At 42.4% G+C, this 25,600-nt stretch overlaps 1 protein-coding gene across 1 annotated transcript; it reads left to right on the top strand.

The window, feature by feature from the left end:
• The first annotated feature begins 207 nt into the window (after positions 1 to 207).
• On the top strand, positions 208 to 25,346 carry fyna (FYN proto-oncogene, Src family tyrosine kinase a). Its single transcript, XM_080479554.1, has 12 exons — positions 208 to 456; positions 10,598 to 10,854; positions 15,210 to 15,306; positions 16,493 to 16,591; positions 16,804 to 16,907; positions 17,460 to 17,609; positions 17,741 to 17,905; positions 18,540 to 18,719; positions 19,349 to 19,425; positions 20,425 to 20,578; positions 22,389 to 22,520; positions 23,622 to 25,346. The coding sequence occupies exons 2-12, from the start codon at positions 10,608 to 10,610 to the stop codon at positions 23,828 to 23,830; spliced, it is 1,614 nt and encodes a 537-aa protein (XP_080335680.1). The 5' UTR covers positions 208 to 456; positions 10,598 to 10,607; the 3' UTR covers positions 23,831 to 25,346.
• Positions 25,347 to 25,600: the final 254 nt, after the last annotated feature.

Raw genomic sequence — 25,600 nt, 5'->3', positions numbered from 1 at the left:
TTTTGTATCTCATCCATTCTTAAACAAATACCTTTTTATAAATACAATTGTGTCAATCTACTAAGCTTGATTGTGTTGCTTACAATTTATTAGAAAACAAATAATCTATGTATAATTTTCTTGAATTTGTCTAGTATAGTTTCCTGTACAGCTTTTATTTTGAAGACATTCACCAGAACTGAATGCTGTTTCTATGGGGAACTTGACGCGTTTTTTCGTCGTCATCATCTGTACACACGGCGGCGACAGGAGCTCCCGAATCGGCAGGGACGGCTCTCCCACCGCTATTCTCTCTCTCTCTCTCTCTCTCTCTCTCTCTACCCTCTCTCTCTCTCTCCCTTCTCTCTCTCTGCGTGAAGAAAAGACCCTGAACAACAGAGAGGAGGAAAACATCGGCGACTTTCCACCTCGAAACTCCTCCTGAAAACTCCGATGGATTAATCTGATTCTTCTGCGGTAAGCTGGCTCCTTTTTTTCCTGCGCTGAATTTCAATCGGTGCTGCGCCGCCTCGTCCCCTTTGCTCGTGCTGCGAGATGAATTCATGTTGGGGAAGAGGGAGAGAGGGAGGGAGAGAGAGGGAGAGAGAGAGAGAGAGAGAGGGAGAACAACACGTCTCCAGACGCTGCGATCACACCGGTTTTCCTCGAGTCTTTCCGTGTGTGTAGTTTTCTTTAGATCCGTGTGAAGTTTGCCAGGCGGAGTGTGAAAAGAGGCAGAAGAGAGAGAGAGAGAGAGAGAGAGAGAGAGCGGTGATGGGGGAGTGAATGTGGAGGATGTTTTGCAGGGCTGCTATCAGGAGAGGGGGCTCTCCTGTGTTGCAGCAGCAAGGATAGGATGGATGCTGCTGCAGAGCCGAGCCGAGCCGAGCTCAGGCCGTGCACACCCGCAGAAAATCCTCCACCACAGCCCCTCATTGACCCCCCCCCCCCCCCCCCCCCCCCACCCCACCCCCCCATCTGAAAATATCAACCAGAGCTTTGAGATAATTGCTTTGTCAAGCTGTTAAACATCCCACATCAGAGCGGTTCTCATCCGAGGTGCAGAGGTGCAGCCATCCATCTTGTAGGCAAACACTGGGGAGGATGTGCTGTTTGTAGCTGAGAGCTAACCTCATCCATGGGAAATAAGTTAAGCAATCAGTGTGATGGCTCGCAAATGTTCTCTCTCTTTCTCGCTCTCTCTCTCTCCCCCCCTGAAGCTCTCAGTCTGCCCACGAATGGCTGCACAATGGCTGTGCGTGATATGCAACAAATCTGAATGAAAGGAGTTGCATGTTGTGGTTCATGGACCCCCCCCCCCCCCCCTCCCAAGGCCCTTTCTGTCATACACTTCAAACTACACATCAGATGTTCTCTCGCTTAAGCTTCTGCATGTCAAGTCTATTAGATCGGAGTAGAAAATGGCCAGTGGAGCATGAGTGTGGCGGTCACTCTGATTAAAGCCACGGTGGTTGTCGGCAGCAGGCCCTGCTGGCCCGCTGTCACACATGCAGCCATGTCTGCACTCAATGATCAACACTGTAAATGTTCAACAGATGACTATCCTGTAACTATTCCCATGATCTATTGTCTCTGCTGTCATCGCGGCGTGGAAACTCTGAGTCTCACCACACTTCACATGCCCTCTCTCATTCTCTTACACAATCACTCACACGGTGACAACAGCTGCATGTACGATGTGTGTTTTCGGGTCCATTCCAGGGCCTTGCCCAACAGTACTTTTGACACGTGGTCAGTGACTTTCATTAGGAAAGGAAGACGACACACAGAGGCCCCCTTTTTTTTTTAAAAGCGTCTCACAGACACCCGGCGACCTCATGTTTGGGCTACCGGAAGCTGTGGGGAGCACGTGTCGTCGTTTCCTGGTGTTCCACAGCTGAAATGATCAATAACTTTCAAACGCACAGCGTGTGCCATTAACAGAGTGACCCTCAGGGGGCCAACAAATAATCAATAGCTTAATCGTTATGGAAAAAAAAAACACAACTTTCCATTATTTATTTTAATAATTGGCACTGTTGTAGTTTTTTTTTCTCTTCTTCTTCTTCCTCCAAACACGATGAATGGACTGATGTTAAAGTCAGTACCAACCCTGAGGCGACCGTGTCACCCTCAAATCAGCTGACCGGATGAATTTTATGACGACAAAAAGCAGTGAATCCCCCAAACACAGAGAGAACTTTCACTTCTGTCCCTTTTCCTCCAATAATGATTCCTATTTTTTATTTTTTTTCTGGATCATCTAATTGGCTCGCCGTTGCCGCTCGGCCTGCAGCACTTGTACGCTCTGCGGTCCCACTTTTGGTTTGCACTTTCCGTCAATTCAAATGTGATTTCACTTCAACCCGAAACCCTTCCACCCTCCATTGCTATAGACACGCCAACATCATTATTTCCAGTGGATTCTTACATCAACTATTGCTCTCTATTGGCAAGACTTTTGGAAAGAAATCATTGAACCCCCCCCCCCCCAGTTCAGATGGTCAGACAGGCAAAAGAAAACCCTTCATTTTAATTTAGCTCTTTTCTTACGTTTGGAAAATGCTCATCTGCGAGCCCCGGATCTTGCTGACTAAATAGACATTTACAATGGTCGCAGTGATTAAACAACATGACTCAACACACTCAGCCGTGAACACTGTGGCACTAAACACACCGCTGGGCTTAAACCCACACGTACATACTGTATAAAGCTCAGCTGTGGCTTTTTTGTAACGAGCTCTGTTCATTCAGTACGCGGAGAATGCTTTGAAAGCTTTAACACTGCTTTTCATTGTGCCCGTAATCTTGTCGCGGAGTGAAACGCTTCCATTGTCTTGTTGTTGATACACTGAATGAACTCAGTTGTGTGACACAAGCAAATGTTGTAACTATCCGGAGAATGGCAGCCATAAGGAGGAGATTGTCAAGTGTCGTACCCGATCCAGCGAACAGGGCCGCCGGTTTCACGTGCATTCAAAATGGCACGCAGCTGAAGACGATCACCCTTTTGGCCTCCTCTTTGTCGAACGGCGAGAAAGTGGGATTTTGGAGTTGAATAAGGTCACTGTGTGTGTGCGGTGTCAGTGGGAGGCGTGTGGGACGTTTGACCTTGTTTTGTGCCATGTCAATGATCCGAGTGTACACTTCAGCCTGAACGGGGCTCCTTGTTAAAAAAAAAAAAAAAACTGTCTTGAATTGCAAAATGACGGCGATGACGAACATCAGCATGAACATGGTTTATTCATCACGGCTCAGAGCCATCACAGAAAATCAATCAAAGACTGTTTTTTTTGTTTTGTTTTTTCTAAATTTCTTGTATAAATGTGATTCAGGTGAGCTTGTTCGTTGCTTTCAAGCTGTGGACGGGGATTCTGTTTCCAAGACATCCATCTAGACAGGTGAAATGAAGAGGCTGAATTGTCTTTAGGAATAAATTTACACAGCTTTGGTTGAAGTAATGCCTCATCTTCTCCAGTGAGGAGAAACATCCATCTCCTGCTTGAATTGATGTAATTCATGGTGGCGGGGGGGGGGGGGGGGGGGGCTTGACGTATCCCAGCCGACTGTGGTCGAAGGCGGGGTCATATCTGGACACATTGACACCTACAATGTGACCAGTTCCTGGAATGCACAGAGAAAACATGCAAACGCCACAGACGGTGTGTGAGAAATTAGTCGTGAATGCAGTTTAAAAATTCACCAAAAGAATTGCATGTATTCCTGTCGCACCGAGATGCTGCATTGATTCTGTCCTTTTCAATCCAAAACGCCTTCATTTCAGTTTGTCATCATTCTTGCCGTCTTCCTTTTCCTTGACAACTGTCCCGTCATGAAGAGCAGAGGAATTTGTGATTTAAAATAAAAAAAATTCCGAACCCGTTTTCATTTTTGTGTTATAAGACCACCTCACATAAACCGCCTGTACGAGTGAAAACCATTGAAGAACCATTTAAAATGAGTTCCTCCGAGTTAAACGAATGAGATTCAATAAAGGTTATAATAAATCATCAGTTGCAATTCAGTGATCAGATAGTTATTACTTTATAACATTTCTGAAGTCACCGATAAAGGCCTTTTGACACTGAAATCGTATGAAGTGATCAAATCATTTCATTTTAGCGCAGAAATGTTTTAGTCCATGAGCTACTGTGAAGTAATCATTCATCACAACAATTGTTGATGCCTTTTCCGCCCATTGATTACCCAATTACTAATCAAATCCATTCAGCTGTTCAGTAAGTAAAACATTTTTTTTTCCTGATTAAGCACATCCAGTTATGTTGTGTTTTCCTCTTGGTGATACACAATAGAGCACACGTGTGTGTTTCTCAGGCCTGGCTGACGGTCTCCTGTTTAATCCATCAGTCACGCTGTGTGACCCTGACATGTCTGTCCTTTTTCATTTAGTATATTGATTGCAGCTTTACTATGAATGACCCAGTATCTCATTATTGCTTCCAATGCGCCGAGTTGTTTATTATAGATGATTAACACTCGAGCAGCATTCGAGTAAATGCTGTCATTCCAGTTCATTCATTTCCAGCGGAGTGGAGCGATGGCGGCTGACGCGGAGACTGTCCTGTCATATCGACTCCTTCAGCTCCCTCCACACCAGAAGAGGAGTTTCACCACCATCCCTCCGACTTTCTGTGTTTGTTTGTTTTTTTTTCTCTCGGGCCTTTACTCATCTCTGCCTTCTCCCCATTACCTCCTCCGGTAAGCCTCGTATAGCTCCAATCCCGTCCCCATAGGATCTCCTTTATCACGCCATCACGGTCCTCTCCCAGGCAAGCTGTTCATTTGGGTCTGAAAATAGCGTGATGATTGTTCTCGCAGAGGCTGAGGTGGTCATTCGATACCCAGCCTGTGCCACAGAAAGGAACAAGCCCCGAGGCTGCCATGCCATCGTCTGCTTTATTTTTTGGGGGGGGGACGTTGTGCCGCAGGTCAGGCGCCGAGCGTGGTAGCATGCGTATGTGCCTCCATGGTGAAAAGCAGGAAGGAAAACACTGACCCGAAATCTCTGCATTGTGGGGGTTTTGTCTTGACGTATTGAAATGATACATAGCATTGACTCATGCGTGTAATTGAATAAGAGAATCGCTGTCCCTCCGATCTGAAAGCTCATGATGAATGCTTGTGAAACTCTTATTATGTTACGGGCAAAACTCTGTTAAGTCGGTCTGTACCCGTTGAATCTGCTTGATAAATCCAAATGACTGTTTATCTCCTTAAAGGAGCAGCATGTAGGATTTAGTGGCATTTAGCAGCTTGGTTGCAGATTACAATCAAACCAAATACTGCACCCCTCGCGGTTTCCCTTCCAGCTTGCAGAAGAAGCTTTGGTGACCACAAAATCTGTAAATGCTTTAAAAAAAAAAAAGACTCTCCTCTGCGGAATCGCTCAGTCTTACCAATATGTTTAGTTTGTAGTCAACTCGCCATCCTTTATAACAGACGTCCCCTGATAAATGAGATTTCAGTTAGATTTTATTTGCGGATTCATTCTTTGATTCGGAGACGTGGGGGGCTGGAGCTGACTGGAGGCTGCAAACGCAAAGAAACATTCACACTTACTGGCGATTTTAGAGGTATCAATGGGCTCAAAGTCAGGTTTTGGACGATGGAAGCAAATGGGAGAAAATACAACATTCACTGAAAGACCCTTCAAACCCGGGGGTGAGATTGCCAAGCACGCCACCCTTTTTAAAACTTGTCACAAGCAGAGACAAAAATGCCAGTAAAAGTCAGAATCTGTGTCTTCAGGCTTTGCTGTAGAAAGTTGTCGGCGTCACGACTGTGTTTTGTCTGCGAGGACCTTCTCCCTATGTAAGACTGCTTCGATTCTTCATTGCATCTCTGCTGTGGGATCCTCCCCCCCGACTCCCACACAGTGGACATTTTAGAGGGAAACTATCTCACAACACTGATGCACACGGGCATGATTCAAGTGCACATGTTCATAAAAAGCTCAGTAAACTGGAAAGAAACCTACTACAACACGTGAAACGGACTGGATGTACATAAACAATACGGCTGGCCTAGATTCTGTGTCAGCAGAACGTCACCAGAAATGTTAAAGCTGGAGTAGTGGCTGGCCTTTTTACTTGAAGTGCAAGGGGATTTTCATAATCCCCACAGGCAGCACGACCACATGAGATCTCCACTCATTTACTCGGATCCCTGCAGGAGTGGAGGCAGTGCTATTTCAATCACTGCCGTTAAAGAGAAAATCCATCCCAAAGCAGACTTTACCTGATTCATCCCACTCGGATCATTTAATATGTTCATGCATGTGCAGAGATGTTGCTATGTTGCGCTGGGTACCCGCAGACTTGTTTTAATTTGATTATGCACATGCTGTAGTTTTGTTTGAGATTAATGCCACTACCCATTTTCTCTAATCTATCTGTAAAATATATATTTTAAAAAAAACAACCTCTAAATACGTCTAAATCCCTAAAGTACGTGTTGTTTTGATTCATAGAAATACATAAAGTAATGATTCCTATCATTTGATGGACTGGATCCTGTGAGCATGGCATATTTCACCTCATATTTTACTTAAAAAAAACAAACAAAACAGCTCAAATAATTTGGTATTTAATTGGAACATATCTGAGCTCCTGATCTGACTCTCACCAAAAATACTTGCAAGAGGAACATTAAAACCCCCAGGGATATCTAAAGGGCATTTCAATAGTCAATTCTTACCCTGGACCACCAATAAGCTGCAACGATGGTCAAACTGTCCATTTTTGCCACTGGAAGTTTATCTGGAGCCTAAAAACATGCTTAACCTTTAAAACGAGGATAAACGGGGTGAAAAAGATTGAGTCTGTCCATGTTGAATGAAACTCCCCATTTGTCCGTCATGTGGACTCAATCACGCTGGTAACTGAACATTTATCACATGAAATCAACATCAGTGTGCATATGATATATATTAAGTTTAAACTTTAAAAGATGGAAATGTATATTTACTTAGACTTTTTAAAAAGTAAAAAAAAAAAAATTTATTTATCATAAAATTACTAGAAAACTGAATATTTCAAGATATATCAGTAGTAAATCCTATCGGCACCTCGCACACTAGTCAGTCCTTTGGTCCTACAATTAGTTACTAACAAAAACGTTACATATTTTATGATCACGAGGAAAATATTTAAGATTTTTTTTATGTTTTGTCATATTTTCTGAGAAAAGAAAAGCGTCACTCAGGTGCTCCTGTGTAGTAACCTGGAGTAGGAGCTGCTTTTTCAGGGTAAACTGGAATAATATGAGAAATTTAAGGCAGAACTATCTCACTTTGTCATCAATGACACAAATTCTAAAAGAAAATCCTACACAGACAGCACTTCTTTCAATGTGTGGAATGACATTTTTCTTCATGGTAAATACTATATAGCTTGATTTTTAGAAAAGAAATAAAAAAAGGGAGGAAATGAGTAAGTCACCAAATATGGTCAGTTACCCAATAGAGGGTCGGATAACCTTTTATTGTGCGTAATGTGTTGTAGGAGCTCAGACGTGGTGTCTGTAAACAAGATGGAAGATGTAAATATAAATGTCACAGACGATGACTTGATACCTGAAGGATGACCGGAGAAGCAGCGCCGGCCGTCCTCGTGTTTCCGTCTCCGGCCTCGGCTTCAGTCGCAGCTCATACTGTAATGCTGCTGCTGGATTCGTTTCTTCTTCTGGGTATTTTATGGGCTTTTATTGGCGGCAATGAATCACTATGATCTCTTTCTCTCTGCAGTGGCTGCCTTCAAAACCCTTCGGTGAGCCGAGTGGAGAAAATACTGCGCAGACAGGAGAGAGAAATGAGCATTTCAGACTCTTGTCGGAGCCACAGGTGACGTTTAGTCGTCATCTGCGTCACCAAGTACTTAATTCCTAGTACTGAACGTGTTGACTGAGAGGGTGGTGATAGAAACTAATCAAGTACTTTTACATAGTTATTGTTTTGACTTTAATGCACCCATTGGCCTCATACTTGTTTAGGCTTATGCTCTATTGCATTTCTGTGAGACTTTTACTCTTTCAGCTTCTGCTGACCTCACTTCTGTCATTGTCATGTTGATATACAGGTGTATAAAAACATCTTTGGGGTATTTCGTTACCATTTGCTCTTGAACGTTATCACCTTTTCATCCGGAGGGAGAAGCGGTACAGGCGACCTTTACTTGGGTGTAAATACATTTACATTGATCACGTTGTTCTCCATTTCAAGTCTTGTTTTATTTCTAATTGGAGGACCTGCATGTTCGATTTGGCATTAGTTCTATGGCGGATGTCCTTCCTCGCTCAACTTGAGCAATTAGTATAAGTATATATATAATAAGTATCTTAGTAGTGACCTAGTGGACAGAGAGGTTTTCAGTCCCAAGACTGAATGTCCAAAATGACTAGAACTGTTCTTAGAAAGTGTTCAACACCCTTTGTGTGGTCAAAACGTTTTTAGCTGCTCAGGGAGAACAACATTTGAAATCGGCAAGATTCAGAACTCTGTTCTGATCTCACTCACAGTTTTGGGTTTTCTTCATTAAAACAAGCAGTGAGAAACCCACAGTTACAGGGACGAGATACTCTGTCAAATTAAGTGTGTGTGTGGGGGGGGTGTACATGGGAAACTGGCTTTTGCATTACTTTGTACCCCAAAATACTAAATAATGACTATAAATTGTTACTTTCACCTCTGTTGGTTTCACAACAAATATTGGATCCTTTAAACACAGTATATATATTATATTATTATTATATATTATATAATATTATCACATTACGCTCTTAAACATGATCACAATTAAGTAAAACTGTATTTTGGGATATTATAAAGGAAAACTTTTTTTGGGGGGGGGGTTTCCTTGAATTAACCTGTTCTTGATGAATTTGATAATTAGGTGAGGTGAATCTGTGTACAACACTGATAAGACCTTTACATCACTTATTTTGTCAGCTGACAAATGTGGACTGTTAAACTATATTTTTACACTTTTATACTTTGTCGTTCTGTCAGTACCGTGTAACTTCAGTCATAAGAATTTTCTGACTTCTGTGGTCGCTTTGTGAAACACAGTTTTAGCGTTTCGCTTCCATTTGTGCTAAACATAACATACTTAAAAATGTACATGGGTTTTACACTTGCAGTGTTTGGCTTGGCTTGTACTGGGCTGCTCTGTCTGCAATATGCAGCGAGTGACACATCTGTTTGCACTTTTTTTTTTTTTTTTCTTATGTAGGCTTTTGGGTTTTTCTGGCTAGTAAATGTAAAACAGGCCTGAAGGAGTTTGGTCGTATACTCTGTGTAGCTTTTGCTACCATTAAGCCGGAGTCCTTCATAACACGCCACTCAGGAATGCAAGAGTTTCCAGGAGGAAAAAAAAAAAAAAAGCCTGAAAACTAAGACGTGATCAGGTTCGGACATTTTCCTGGTTGTATCAAAGGAAAATCTCCACATTTGTTTGTGTCACTGGCAAGAACACTTCCAAATCAGGCAACGGCGCTGCCATTCGTCAATCGCCGGGTCCATTTAATAGACGGAGGGTGTCCCGTTATCCGCTGCCCCGAGCACCACCTCTCCCTTCATTCACAAACACCCACTGTAAACAAGTGTGTTTCCAATTAGCTGCCTCTGAAGTCAGCTGGCTGCTCGCGCTGATGAAAGACAACGCTGCTGTCAGTGGCCTCTTCCTGCCCGCGTTCAATCGGCTTTGTGAGTTTCCAGAGCTTGAAAGGGGGGCACGTTGAGCCGAAATGTTCATTAGTTTAACTAGGTCTGTAAAGACGGCGCGGCTCTCTTTAATTGACAAAGCAGATTGCCTCGCTCTTTAGAGAAACTGGTTTAGCTGTGCTTTAGTGAGGCCAAATGCTCTGAGAGCCCACCCACCCCTCCACCCACTCCACCCACTCCACCCACTCCACCCACTCCACCCTTCCCCACCCTTCCCCTCACGACACTCGCTGTATAGCCAGGGAGCGTCTTGCTGCTGAGGGGTCTTTCTCTGCATTTTAACTCAGTGTGTGTGTGTGTGTGTGTGTGTGTGTGTGTGTGTGTGTGTGTGTGTGTGTGTGTGTGTGTGTGTGTGTGTGTGTGTGTGTGTGTGTGTGTGTGTGTGTGTGTGTGTGTGTGTGTGTGTGTGTGTGTGTGTGTGTGTGTGTGTGTGTGTGTGTGTGTGTGTGTGTGTGTGTGTGTGTGTGTGTGTGTGTGTGTGTACTTGTAAAACTACCAAAAACCAAAAACTGCACGCCAGCTTGTAACTGCAGTGGCTGAGTGTGAATTCCTCTCACCAGTGAAGAAATTCATAATGAGTCGTGGTTTTAAAGTCTTAAAGCATGTAGCTACACAGCGATCCCGTTGCACGTACGGTTCTGTCACATTGTTCTTTTTTAAAAAAGGAGTTAAAGTATCATTTAATTTCGGTCTAATTGAAAGATTTTGAGTCTGTAACTCTCAAAGGAAGCCCTGAAATAATAGAATATTGAATCATCTTTCCCCAATGGAGACGCCTTTGGAGCCATTGTTTTACGTACATGCTAATCCAGTCTCTCTCTCTCTCTCTCTCTCTCTCTCTCTCTCTCTCTCTCTCTCTCTCTCTCTATCCACCCACAGACAGTAGAGAATGGGCTGTGTCCAATGTAAGGATAAAGAAGCAGCAAAACTCACTGATGACCGGGAGACCAGCCTTTCGCACAACTCGGGCTACCGCTATGGGTCCGACCCCACGCCGCAGCACTACCCCAGCTTCGGGGTCACCACCATCCCCAACTACAACAACTTCCACGGCGCCGCCACGCAGGGAGTGACGGTGTTTGGCGGGGTCCACACATCCTCACAGTCCGGGACACTGCGGTCTCGGGGAGGGACAGGTGAGGCTTGGGGGGGGGGGGGGGGTTACTCTGCTTTCCATTTGGCTCGGTGCTCTAGAATCCTAATGACTCCACCTCCTGGGAAAGAACACAACTGTCAGATAACATTGTGGACATTTCCAGTATAGAAGATCTCCTGCTAACCGTTTTTTTTGTTTTTGGAGTTTAGATAAATGTCAAGCCACATTTCACTAAGATCCGGGGAACTTGCTGTGCAGCTCATGCAGAACAGCATGCACTCCCATGTGCTATAAAAATAACATCAAATTTGTGTCACACTGAGCTCAGCCATGGTTAAATCTTACATGTTTACCTTGAGGATACAAACTATTTTATTACATCCGCAACACAGAAAACAGGCTGGATTTCCAGGATGAGAGTTGGAGACATTTGGACGGTGGAACTCGTGTCTCCAGTGCACATGGTGTGCTTTGACAACACTTTACAATTAAAGGACCACCAGTTAAAAAGTACCACATTCACAAAGAAATGAACAATTTGTTCTGACGGTTCACGGTAAAATAAACCACTGACCAGTTTGATCACACCTGGTGGGCCATCAGGAATCGGTTCAATAAGTTCGGTCTCAGTAGCTCCGATAGAAATGTCTCAACAACAACAGCAGCACAGCAGCTGCTCTCTTTATTTGTCCAATAAACCAGACTGTTTTCTGTAAATCATTTTTATTTCAGACACTAACAGAAACCTGGCCTGAACTTAAGAAACACATTTCCTGTCTTCAAATGCAGCACGAATAGTTTAGCATTGAACAAAATTTCGACTTAAGGACTGTTTTTATTCTAAAACAGAACTTATTTTGTATCAGTTATGCCAGACCAGTAAAACAATAGTATAAGCGCATATAAATACTGACTACTCCAAAGTTATTTTCTACTCTTACTGCAAAAAAATAAGAATACAGAATTAAAATGTTCACATTTTATTTAAAGTTCACAAAATCTGCCGTAAACTCTTGTGGAGAAAGAAGTACAATAACAAATCTTACCTGCCACAGTCTTTCTATTCAGACGATGTTTTCCTTGTCAGAACACAAGATGTCAGCAGCTTCCAGAGCTTGATTACACAAAGTTATCCTCACAGTGTGGTCCCAATGCCAATGATTATTTGCTAGCAGTAAGGTCGCTTTCACGTCTTCACTGCCGTCTGCTGGTCAGTTCCCAGTGGACATTTTAGGCACTGCCGTTACTTATTTTGTCACTTTTGCACTTTGCAAGATCATCCAGGCCAGATCGAACCCTCCTGACTCCCCAGGTCTAATAAATCTGGATGGATACTGTGACGTAGATGATGTTCAAAATACATTTCTCCTTCTCCATTGATGTTTTGAATCTGAGCCTAATGATTATCCAAACAAAAACTTCTTTTGGAATAATTTCATATAAAAATCCACTTTTCTCTTTCTGTAAAATGGTGTCAGTGGTCCAGTGACTCGTCCTGCATTAGAGGATGCTTCCTAATTCTGCCAAGAGAAAATCAATCCATCTTCTTTTCCCTGGTTGGTTCAAGTTCGGGCATCTGATTAGAACTCCCATTAGAGATTCACCAGGCACGTCCAACTGGGAAGATGCTCCGAGCGAGAGAGATCCTTTCTCTGGTTTGGTCTGGGAGCAGCTCGGGGTCTCCCCAGAAGAGATGTCTGGGCTTCTTTGCTCTCTATACTGCAGAGGCAAACTCCTGCTACAGCAGATCCCTTTTTCTCTGCTTCAGCAGTTCCAACGCACGCACGCACGCACACACACACACACACACACACACACACACACACACACACACACACACACACACACACACACACACACACACACACACACACACACACACACACACACACACACACACACACACACACACACACACACACACACACACACACACACACACACACACACACACACCACAATGTTGAAGGCTGCCACGCGAGCCACTCAGTTGGGAGTAACTGTGACATTTGAAAAGATTGCAATGAGGAATCGAACCACCAACCTTGCAATTGGAAGATCACCGGCCAACTGAGCCACAACCACCCCCAAATCACTCGTGCTTTTGAGCGAGCAGGCAATTCTAAAAGTAATACCCAGACACTCACTCAATCACAGTCCAGCTATATGATATATTTATGCAATTTATTTATTTTCATGCAAAGTTGCATGACAACACTCAATATAGTTATTGTTTGTCTTTGTCTCTTAACTTCACGTTCATGCGAGACGGATACAAGCCCTGAAATATGGTGCAGTCGGGGGTCAAATTACAGGCAAAGCAATTAAAATGGAGATAAAATGTCAGAGGCAGTTGTAAAGCCGTCTCTGAAGTGAAGCCCACTCATTGTCTGGCAGCCGCTCATGTTGGCTGAACCCGCTCCAGTTTGTCGGATACTGCTTGATCTTTAATTAAGCCTGTCTAGATTTAGATCGTAAGGGTTTTTCTCTTGCTTCTGTTTATAAAAATACGGGTATTCTTTTCACATGCATCAATAGTTTGTCGCTCTGACGAATGAAACCTCCCGCAGAAGATGAACGTCTGCAGTCTGAGTTAATATAAAAACAGTGAGCTCGATTGTCACCGCCGCTCTCTGAGGCACGTCTGACAACCAGAAAAACCTGACATTGTGCTTACAGTGTGAACAAAGTGGGCTTTCCCGTCTCTCACCTAAGATTTTAAAGATACATACAATATGTGATGCATAAATTAACAGCATCTTTGCTTTGATGTCAGCTATTCTCAGCCTTTTTTCTTTATGTCCTTAAGATTCATCCCGTCACAAATAAGCAGTACATCTGTGGAGTCAGCACCAGCAGCTTGTATGAATAAAAAAAAAAAAGAGCACAGAGCAGAGGAATATTTATGTCTTAGATTGTAAAGCAATGACTGGAATTTTAAAAAGCAACTGGGATGGAAGTAGAGCAGAAACCTGGTTTGACCTCGTGGTGACAGCTTCGGCTCGTCAGGCCCAGAGACGCTCTGCAGTTTTGCCTGACACAAAACTCTGGGATCATGGCTTTGACGGGCAGGATTTGTACCGCAGCACTGTAGCTCTGACCGTCCAGGAGAGGATTTAGATCAAATCAGAAAATGAAATCATTTTTACAGTTTTCAGGCTTATTCAGAGATGCAGGGACTCCAGGGCTGCTCCCAACCAGATCAGGAAAAAAACTAACAAACAAAAAGAATTGATTGACCTTGACAACAACCGCTATATCATGTATGTACGTCAATGACTGATTAATAATTGCTGATCAATTACTGATTTGGTTTCCATCACCTCGGATTTGCCTGTCTTGTGGCTACACGCTCTCAGACAGATTATCATTGAAAAGAATATAGAGTAATGAGGATCTTTAACTGATCATTTCTGCATTCTGCGAAAATCTAAACATAAAGGATGTTGACCATAAAACCAAGGCCACGAGTTTAAAAAAAGCCAAAACGTTTCCAGGTCATTCTTATACTACGTTCTATACGGCTCTTCTAAAAGCCTGTAAACAATACTTTTAATGACACCGTATGAATACAATGTCATCAATATGTGGATATGGATGAGAGGCGGCCAGCTCGGTATCTCTACATAAAGAAACTATTTTATTTAGTTTTAGTTTTTCCATGATATCAGTGCTGAAACTCACAGTAATATATATACAACATATTTTCTTTGTGCATAAAGAACAAAGTGGAACTAACTGAGATGCAATGGCAAATATGTTTGACTGGTATCAAGTAAAAGATTTTACAAGATGTGTTGGCTATATACCGTGAAGTGATAAAAAAAAAAGTTTTGGTGAACTCAGTTCTGCTTAGGGCTAAATATTCAGATATATTTATAACAAAGAATGAAAAGAGTGTTTCCTTCATCAGAACCACAGAAATGAAGAAAAGTCTGTTTTGCTTAATCTGTTCAAGTCCCAACAGGACCTGGACGAATTTTAATCAAGTGTGCTAATATAATGTTTTTTGGGGGGATTGTGAGATTACATGGCCGCCATCACCGGTGGTGTGTGAGTGGGAATGAGCATATGAGACTGACCTTGAGGTAGAACGTGCTTTACAGGTAATTAAAAGTCCGTCCACAGTGACGGGCAGTGGGGTTGTAGAGCTGACCTCTTAGCTGTCCATCCGAAGTGAAGACGCAGTCGTTTGGGAGATTTCTCAGCAGAAACTGTATCAGGATTTGGAGATAAAGCAGCAGATGGGGTGTGAAGAATAAACAATTGTTGTTGTGGTTACGTAACATTGAGTCCACGTGTCCAAACTGGTGACCAAACCCAGCAGGAAAACAGGGAAATCTTCACCACCATCAAACCGCCAGAACCAATCATGTTTCTTTTGCTCTCCTGCAGGGGTGACTCTGTTTGTGGCGCTTTACGACTATGAAGCGCGGACTGAGGATGACCTCAGCTTCAGAAAGGGGGAGAGGTTCCAGATCCTCAACAGCACGTAAGACTGGAAACATCTGCATTACGGCATTTAAAAGGGCGGTGCTCAAGTTCTTCTAGTGAAACGTACAGTCAGAAACAGAAGAAATATTTCGATCTGTTAGACTTTGGTGTAAAACAAGTAAAAATTGGGGAAGCGTTTGCTGCACTCCATGCTGAATATGTCCTTTATGTGTCCAGTCGATTCAACACACGTCCAAACCGTCCTCCCACTGTTCAAAAGTGAATCCAAAATACCTTCTATGTAATAGAGAGCGAGGTCTCCATATCTTTGTGCTAATCCAATCACAAGTGACTTATTTACTCTGGAAAGCTGTCACATGGCGTTAAATTCTCTCCCAAAAATTAACACTTCACTGTGATAATGATAACCTAAAGTGACGCTAAATTGCAAAAATTACACTTCTGAGTCTCGAGTGTGTTCACACCAGCGAGAAGCCGCCAACAATTCAGCCTCGCAAAGATTTACAAATAAATGCCAAACAACATGGTCACCGCTCATTTAAGCCAAAACAAGGATGATGTGACGCTTTAAAAACATCAATAGTCCATGTAAACTCCTACACACGGGAAAATACAAACGTTTTCATTAAAGACGGTAGCGTATTCGGTAAACTTTACACGCCAGACTGCAGTAGTTAGTATATCCCAGAAAACATTATTAATATTTCTCTTGTCGCTGAACAAATGGCATTAAGAGTTGAAGAAGCATCTTCATTTTTAAAGTTAAAACAAAGTTTTTAATCAGCCCGTTGGCTTCAATCGTTATCATCTGTTCTTAATATCGATGCGTGCGTTCAAACGTTCGCTTTCAAATAACGGCTTTACCTTTCAATTTAGTTTTAATGCTCTCCTCTACTCCAAGTCAGCGGCCCTGACTCAACGGAGATGGATTCAACTAACACAGATACCGTCTGCTAATTCATTTCTGAATTATTTCCCGAAATAGTAAAATAAAGAGTGGTGATTTTAGTCTTGGAATTTCAGTTTGACATAAGTCCACACAAGCAGCAGACAGCTGAATGTTGGAATTGAAACAAGGGAGCATTTGTCGCATCAAAAAAAGGAAGAAAAAAAAGAGAAAAAGACGTGTCTGTCTGGATATTATGTAAATGTTGATCTATCTCTGTATGTTCCCACCTACCTCTTTCATTTATCTATCCATCCATCCATGGTGCTCTTTTCAGGGAGGGGGACTGGTGGGAGGCTCGTTCTCTCACGACAGGTGGAACTGGATACATTCCTAGCAATTACGTAGCTCCCGTGGACTCCATCCAGGCTGAGGAGTAAGTGAACGTGTATCTTGTGATGTGTGAGCGGTCTGGAGGTGCTGCCGAAACGCTTCATGAATATCTGACGACTCGTTTTGCCCTGTTAATTTTCACACGTGATCAGATGATTTGAGAAAACGATAAAAACAAACATTCCACTTAATAGTTTGGTTGTTGTTTTTTGTTTTTTTTCCCCCTTTCTTTTTTTCCCCCTCTCCACTTTGCAGCTGGTATTTCGGTAAATTAGGTCGAAAAGACGCTGAGAGGCAACTGCTCTCCAACGGCAATGCCAGAGGCACTTTCCTCATCCGTGAGAGCGAAACAACCAAAGGTACTCAGACTGAGCAGCAGCAGCAGCAGCAGCAGTAGTTCGCTTGCTGACATCATAAATGGTTTCAAAACTTCATGAATACACACAAGTGGAAACTTAGGAACATTTTACTTTAATGAGCATATATGTGCAAATTATTTATGGTAAAACCATCACCACCGAAAGTTAAAGTTTGTTTTGACGTCATGTCAGCCATCCATGTTTTTGTTCTAAATATTTAGCTTCATGTATTATATATATATATATGTACAGTAAAAAACTAATTGAAACCATCATGATTATATAATTTCTTCCTTGTTTGGAGTGTGCACACAGTTCACACCGCGTTTACTTGATTACTTTTAAAATCTTTAATCACTAGAGTTTCTCCACAACTTCACATAATATTCAACCTTTTTTAATCTGCATGTTTGTAGCCAGCATATTGAATTATTTTATAACTTTTTTTCGTTGAGAATTGTTGAGGAAAAGTACTTTCAAATGGTAGTTGAGTCCAGTAGTTGTATTCCCAGCTCGGCCGTTCGGTCGCTTGCGCTCTTGTCTCGTTTCCAGGAGCTTACTCGCTCTCCATCCAGGACTGGGATGACATCAAGGGAGATCATGTCAAACATTACAAGATCCGCAAACTGGACAGCGGCGGCTACTACATCACCACCAGGGCTCAGTTTGAGACGCTCCAGCAGCTGGTCCAGCACTACTCTGGTGAGACTCTTCTAAAATTACAACACCCCAAAAAAAAAAAGAATATGGCCAGACGTGACATGTTGTTTGAAAGAGAATATTTTCATACATTGTTTCTATGGTTTCCGACTGAAATTGCACGGTGGATCCAGCCAGGGCCGCAGGGCTGTGCTGCCGGCTGATCGTGCCATGCCACAAAGGCATGCCCCGTCTGACTGACCTGTCTGTCAAAACCAAAGACGTGTGGGAGATCCCGCGGGAGTCGCTGCAGCTCATCAAACGCCTCGGCAACGGCCAGTTTGGAGAAGTCTGGATGGGTGTGTATCTTTTGGCACACTCGGTGAGGGTGGGGTGGGGGGGTTGTTGGACAGCTGTGGGCTCTGTTGCACAACATCTGGTCTGTTGCTCAACATCTGGTCCTCTCTCTTTTTGTCTAAATAAGTTGGATTATCAAAGAAAGTTCCCGAGCACTGCTGCTCTCCCAGTTTGGATTTTTAATTACTTTTACTATTTTCACCTGGATTGTACTTGTTTCTTGTTGTTACTTAAAACCAAACCAAGGTAAAGACTTGGTGTCATTATAGTTTGTGGGCTGCACATTGGTGAAATGGTCCAAGTGGGATTATTCCAGTTTCATTTAAGGACTTTGGGCCCTAGGTAGAGTTTTGGGTGGAGTTTTTCTTTTCTCGCCGTCAAAAGACTTGCATGTTAAGTAATTGGTGAGTCTAGAAAGGCGTGTGTGTGTATGACAACCTGTCCAGTGTATTCATTTCCACCCATAACCAGCTGGGATTGTCAACAGCCGCAGGCATTAATTAAGTGGGATAAAGCAGTTATAGAAGATCGATGGATACATAGAAAATAAGCTTTTACTGTCTTCTATACCTGGTTAGTTTAAAATATCTTCTTTTCAATAATAACACCTTTTATATCCCTCTTTCTAAATGTCAGGCACGTGGAACGGCACGACTAAAGTGGCTGTGAAGACGCTGAAGCCCGGCACCATGTCACCAGAGTCCTTCCTGGAGGAGGCGCAGATCATGAAGAAGCTCCGACACGACAAGCTGGTGCAGCTCTACGCCGTAGTGTCCGAGGAGCCTATATATATCGTCACGGAGTACATGAGCAAAGGTGACTGCTATTTTAAAACTGATAAACGAAAGGGACGCCAGCATCAATATTACATACGTGCATTCTTGCGCACGCCTACGCAGTTTTTCCATAATTCATGCATCCGCATGCAGAGTCCCAGGATGTGTCCTCCTGTCCACATGTGCAGGGAGTGTCTCTGTCTGACCCACAAAAAGAAGAATTTCATCAATACCAAATTGTGACTAAGCACATTTACCTCAAGGATTCATGGGAATTATGGCAACTAATTCAATGAAAGGGACTCATTTTTAATTTTAATTAACATGCACGCATTTAATATTTTACTCTTTTAACTAAACCCAGTCTCATTCAAATTAGCTTCACGTGTTATTATATTGAGACGGGCTCCTCATATGTCCCACAGGCCACTAGTATCTCTTACGTGTATTGGTTTATCACACTGATTATTGCACGGGAGTGACTTTGCACAAAATGTCTTCAGTTCCCAGAGCGATAACTGGGGAAAAATTATCCGAGCCAAGTGTAGCATGTTTGGAAGGAATCCCAGAATTGATGCAGCGTGTAAATTCAGTCGATCAAATCTGTATCCATATGAGACAGCAGAGCCGAACAGATTTTCTCACCCCTTTTTTCTTTTTTTTTTGTAGGGAGTTTGCTTGATTTCCTCAAGGATGGAGAAGGACGAGGCCTCAAACTACCAAACCTCGTGGACATGGCCGCTCAGGTATGGTGCAGCTAAAGACCTTGATGATGTACTCTGGACTCTGGACCTCTTTAAGTATCCTGAGCTGTAATCTGTGTATTCAGAAAGGCTCGGTGTTGCTCATTTACACCCTGTAACAGCCAACGATGTGTTCACTGACAATAATGTAATAGAATAGCCAAAAGAAATTACACATTGACATGTGTGGTGAGGTGTGACCATCCCATCCACTATACCTATTTTTCATACGGAAATGGCACAAAACCTGAAAAAAAAAAAAAGTATGTATTATTACAACATCTGCTGCAGTTATTACATTTTGAAAGGATTTTTTTTAAAATCCCGCTCCTTAATGTAATGACTTATTAGATTAGTGGCAAAATATCATTATGGCAATGCCTCAAATGTCGTATCACACTGTTTGCTTTACTACATTTAAAATGGCCAAAATTATTACAATATAGGACATTTATTTAATTATTCCGTTTTGATTATAATGCCAGCAGTTTGAACTTGATTGTGAAACCTGCATCAAGGTTCAAGTTTCACTTTTATTGTACCCGTGGGTAGATTTGATTTGAAGATCTTGTGAGGCATTTGGCATTTAAAAAACAAACAAACAAACAAACGGAAATAAAACACAGACAATGAACCAGACATGTAGATACTTGGTTGAATGACAAAGGCAAACAACACAAGTGCTCAATGTCCCACCATTTCCAAAAGGTAAATAAGATAAGATCAAAATAGATAAAAAAAAAAAAAAAACACAATAAAACTAAATGCATGTTGTAGTATATGGTTGTCATGATTGCGTTATAAAAGCGCCAAATGGGCAACAAAAAATCTAAAGTTCTTGAGAAACTCTTAAAACACAAACCTCTCAATCACACTTTTATTTTGACACATTTCTTTTGTATTCCCGTAAACCTGTGATAAAATCTTGTGCAGCACAGATTTAACAACCTTAAAACTGTTTAATGATTTTTTTTATTTTTTTTTTAAACCTTGATATCCCAGGTGGCAGCTGGCATGGCGTATATTGAGCGGATGAACTACATCCACAGAGACTTGCGCTCTGCCAACATCCTGGTCGGAGACAGCCTGGTGTGCAAGATTGCTGACTTTGGTCTGGCCAGGCTGATCGAGGACAACGAGTACACAGCGAGACAAGGTAAAGCCGGCCGCGCCGGGTGGCACCAGCTTTTTTCATAAATACCGCGCTCCCTCCTTAAATACTCATTTTAAACTACCAATTTACTAAAATTAATGGGAAACATTACATGCACTTTACACTTCTCTGGTCTTCTCACGTCTTTCTTATTGTGTCAAAGCCTTGAGAAATACATTAAGCCAGTTTTATTGATTAACACTGTTCAAACCCATTTAATGGGGCCATTTAATCGTTCTTCTTCTTTTTTTTTTTTTTAAGTTTAACAAAACTAACTGATAAAAGATATGCACACTGCAAAACAATTTTATTTATTAATAAATCAAGCAGGTTATAGGTTATCATACCAACCTGCTTTTTAAAATTACATCTGATAAAATGTCATTACGTTAATGATACTTTGAGAAGGTGCAATGATGAGAATATCGGAGGAGTACGTTTGATAATGTTTGAAACAAAAAAAACTTGGCAGTGGCCCAGTGCTTTTCTTCTGCAGCCGTCAACATGCATGATTTTATTTACCGACTCGCTCTTATCGTACGCCTCATATGCTTTTGCTGTAAAGTTGGAATAAAGTAGCTTATTTCTAAATCGCCATTTTTGTGTTTGTCAGGATTTCTGACTCCCCGAAACGCCAGCAGAAGGTTCCATTTCTACTTGAGCTTACGTACGAGGTGCTAAACATGCCTCATCAACTGTGCTTATTTCATTTTTAGAAGTACTTTTAGAAGTACTTTTGTTGTTAAGTAGGATTGATGGCGACTTTTTATGAGGCTTTTCGTGCTTGACCCCGTGTTTCGTGTTTCCTGGATGTACGATTGTGCCTCGCAAAACTGTGTTGATACAAGAGAAAACGGGTGGAAACACAATTTTTTAGTGACCGCCTTCATTTGGAAAACAAGTTTGAAAACTTTCAGAAAACAGAGACATTTTTCACTGTGGGATACATAAGTCCGTTAGAAATCACGCGGTACACTGATTGAAGGTGTATTTCATCCATGTCTTTTGTCAAACTGCTTTCATAGTATTTTTCTCGTCTGCACCGGCTCCGTGTACTTAAACAGCTTGTCGCCAGAGGAAAATAGTCAGTGGGTTGGCAGATGGATTATTCCACTTTGTCCCATTTCAGCAGACACGCTCTCGTCTACTTTTTCAGAACAAGCCCAGTGAATGGGCATGAATTTGTCTTGATGAAACCGGTGGAAAAAAGAAGCACATGCGGTTTGAACATCGCAAAGGCCACCCAATATGGTACAAGGCCACAGCGCGGCGTTTTGGACAGCAGAGGACCCTGCGCAAAGTATTTATAATCCACTCCCCCCCCCCCCCCCCCCCAAAAAAAAAGAAAATCAATTTCTAACAGTTGTCTGAGTTAACATGACGAGGAATAGATGGTCAAACTCTGTGAATCACTCAGCGCTGTTCTCCCCCGAGTCAGACACGGGCTGCACCAGTTCGCACGTCCAGGCGCACGTCCAGACTCCGTTAGTCACTCTGTCAACATGTTCAGTCATTCATTTATTAGCAATTTAAATGCCTACTTGATCGACCTGGGCCAAGTGCAAACCCAGGCAGAGACAGATAATGAATCTGTTCCATTATTTCCCTGGTGGGATGTTATGATGTCCTCCACTCTGCTCTAATGAAAACACAGACGAGAGGAAAGAAAAGAAAAAAAGGTCTGTACAGTGAAGACTGACCCACTTACAGGAGGTTTTGGAAAAAGGTTGCTTCCTTGCTTCGATCTGTATTTCCGCAGGAATCACTGCAGTAAAAATACCACGTGAAATTTAAAGTCACCTCTTTGTTTCAGGTGCAAAGTTTCCCATTAAGTGGACCGCTCCGGAGGCGGCCCTCTACGGAAAATTCACCATCAAGTCGGACGTGTGGTCGTTTGGCATCCTGCTGACGGAGCTGGTGACCAAGGGCAGGGTGCCCTATCCAGGTGAGCGTCCTGCGCTCTGGGGGTTATGTAATCGCTCCTCAATTCCAGATGATTGCTTGCGATCGACCTGAATGTGTGAGCGTTCCATGGGACGCCGGGGCCTGCACACTAAAAAAAGAGCAGCGTGTTGCATAATGTACGTTACACGGGGCACTTTGAAGAGAAACGTTCTCGGCTGGCCGTGTGAACATGTGAAATGCTCTTCTGTTCATGGTTATGGACCATGTGGTAGATGTATAGCCGAGGCATCTAAATGATTTAGCCATGTGCTGTCCTTTTTATTTTATCAATAATCTAAAAATACAGATCCATTTAGACCACAAAGGACCCATTAGTTGCACAGCTACAGTTACTTCTGTTGTGTGTGTGTATATATATATATATAAAACAATTGTAGAGCTGCAAAGCTGCTGTCTCTCTCTGAGCGAGTCTTTATCTGGAGCATCGTCTGAATCTGTACTTGAAGAGTTCCGAACTTGCTCCATCTCAACTATCTCAGCGATCTCGTACCTGCTTCTTCTCGTTTAATTCAGAAATTTCTTATCATTATGAAAACTTCATGCCGTAGAGATTCTTCCTCCAACCAACCAATGGAAGTTGAAAATGAGTGAATCACGAGTTTTTCCCAACGAAACGACAATAATGCAGCTGCAGTCGTTTCACACACGACACACCCAGAAAATTAAAGCAGGCCTAATTGAGGAAGTCAAATCGAAGTAATTCCAGAGTTATTTTTCTTTGCTGTAAGTAGTCATTTAAGTTACGCCACTGCTTGAAAAAAAAGAAAAGATCAATATATTTGGGGGATATCAAACGACAGCGAAATTTTGACTGATAGAATTAGTTTGGTCTGATGCTTAGAGAAGTATTGCAGAGATGAGCGGGATCTAATTCCAAGGCTTTTGGTGTTCACAGCTGTTCATAGGGAACAAAAAACACAAGTGCTTCAATCTCGAGCTAAAAATGTGTGTTTTCATGAAATGATCCATAGTTTTACCTTCTGAATGGTGCGTCTTGCTGAAGCGTTCGGCCCCACCTCACACATGCAAAGCCTGTGATTTAAAGCAAACCGGTCCTGTGGCTTTCTCCACTTGCCTGCAGGCATGAACAACCGCGAGGTGCTGGAGCAGGTGGACCGAGGCTACCGGATGCCGTGCCCGCAGGACTGCCCCTCATCCCTGCACGAGCTGATGGTGCAGTGCTGGAAGAAAGACCCAGAGGAGAGGCCCACCTTCGAGTACCTGCAAGCCTTTTTGGAGGACTACTTCACTGCCACTGAGCCTCAGTACCAGCCGGGGGACAACCTTTGAGCACCGCCGCCCTCATCTCATGTCATCGTACCAACTCTCCACCAGAGGGAGCCAGACTCCACCCTCTCTTTCTTTCTCTCTCTTGCTCTCTTTCTTGCTCCCCGTCTCTCTCTCTCTCTCTCTCTCTCTCTCTCTCTCTCTCTCTCTCTCTCTGTCTCATCATGTGGCTCTGATGATCATTAAAAGTTTCCATGGACTGACCTTTCGACTTCCAAGCTTCATTCGAACAGGGACAGAGCGCTGCGACGGCGGCAAACTGACTATCAAATCAGAGGATGTGTCGGAGGTGGGAGGGGAGTCACAAATGACTGTCACGGCCGAACGACATGAGTTGTGTTGTGTCACTTGTACTTAGTGTAAATATGAATTGCTTGTTTACTTCTCTCTTTGGTTTCATTTTATATTGCTTTTGATAATTTGGAAATGTGTGGATTTTTTTTAATCCAAGGTTAAAGTTGTTTCAGATTTACGGCTCGTAGGGAAACGTATGAGGCTCACAGTTGGTTACAAATCCTGACTTAATAATAATAATAATAATAATAATAACAACAATGATGATAATGATAATGACAATGGTTGGAATGTTAATAGTTAGGACATTGTGGACGGCGAGTATCTCTGAAATATTTCTGGGAGTCCACTAACCTTTCTTACACAAGGTTAAAATAATGATACTGCTCTCCTCTTCTCAAGGAACTTAGATGTACTATAACACCTGTTCTTGCCTTTTCATGTTTAGTAATATTCTTATAATGTAAGGGAATGCCTTCATGCTTTATACACACTAACTTAGTGCATCATGGACTCTTCCACCCAAACTGTATGGCATTTGCACAGATATTAAGTGCATTCATCGCATTTCTGCTTCAGCCAATGATTTCTAGTTCGGCTTAAAGTAACTTTTAGTTCAGCTTAATGTAGTTGAAACGGGGGCCAATTCCTCTCCAGCTGCAGCCATTGTTCGGCTGACCGCTTAATATACTGATGATATTTTAAAATGTATGTTGCATTAATGTATGGCAGCAGGCTGTGTAAGATCCTACATTGTCTTTTTGCTTCAGCGGCCAAACAGACCGAGAAACTGCCACTTTACATGATGAGAATGAAGGATGTGTACCTGTGTTTGTCCCTTCATGATGTGTATTTGGAAATAACATGTTGTTTAAGAGACCAAATGGTATTTTCTTTTGTCTGTTTGTTTTATTGTTTTGTTGTTGTTTTTTTCTCTCAACATCTTGTGTCTTGTATGTCGTTAAATTTTATGAATGCATTTTTCTTTTTTTTTCTCCAGCATTTTATCACCCCGAAGTATCAGACTTCTCTCTCAGTGGCTGAGAAGGACAATGCAACATTTGTGTGTGTATTTTACGTTGCTTTGGGTGGAGACGTGAGCAAAAGCTTTTCATTTTGCGGCACTCATTTGTTTATAAATGAGAAGTTTGTGGTCTCTGCATTATTTATTGTCTGTCTGTTACTCGTACACAACTGGTTTTGAAATAAACAATCTTGCCATTAATTCGCCACTATTTACACTTTTTAAAGTTAACCGTTGTAACTTCTTATACATAATACTTCATACTTTTTTTTCCCAGCGCTCACGGAAAATAAATGGCACAAATCCACCATTGCTGTATAAACGCATGCATTTGAAATGAGTCCAGCGTCTGTAGGAGTGATTGACGCTTTGTGGTTTTCCTTCAGGGCGGGTTTGAGATGAAAATCAACACGACAGATTATATGCAAATTATATAATAGGTGTCTACCCTGCAG

This window comes from Lipophrys pholis (assembly GCF_963383615.2).
Source record: "Lipophrys pholis genome assembly, chromosome: 14".
NCBI classification, from domain to species: domain Eukaryota; kingdom Metazoa; phylum Chordata; class Actinopteri; order Blenniiformes; family Blenniidae; genus Lipophrys; species Lipophrys pholis.
This window is presented reverse-complemented; position numbering and strand designations above follow the sequence as displayed.

Bases quoted from the DNA above. Each gene is read 5' to 3' on its own strand.
- fyna (XM_080479554.1), top strand. From the start codon at position 10,608: ATGGGCTGTGTCCAATGTAAGGATAAAGAAGCAGCAAAACTCACTGAT. The intron at 16,908-17,459 runs GTACTCAGACTG...TCTCGTTTCCAG, and splicing joins TGAGAGCGAAACAACCAAAG to GAGCTTACTCGCTCTCCATC. The intron at 19,426-20,424 runs GTATGGTGCAGC...TTGATATCCCAG, and splicing joins TCGTGGACATGGCCGCTCAG to GTGGCAGCTGGCATGGCGTA.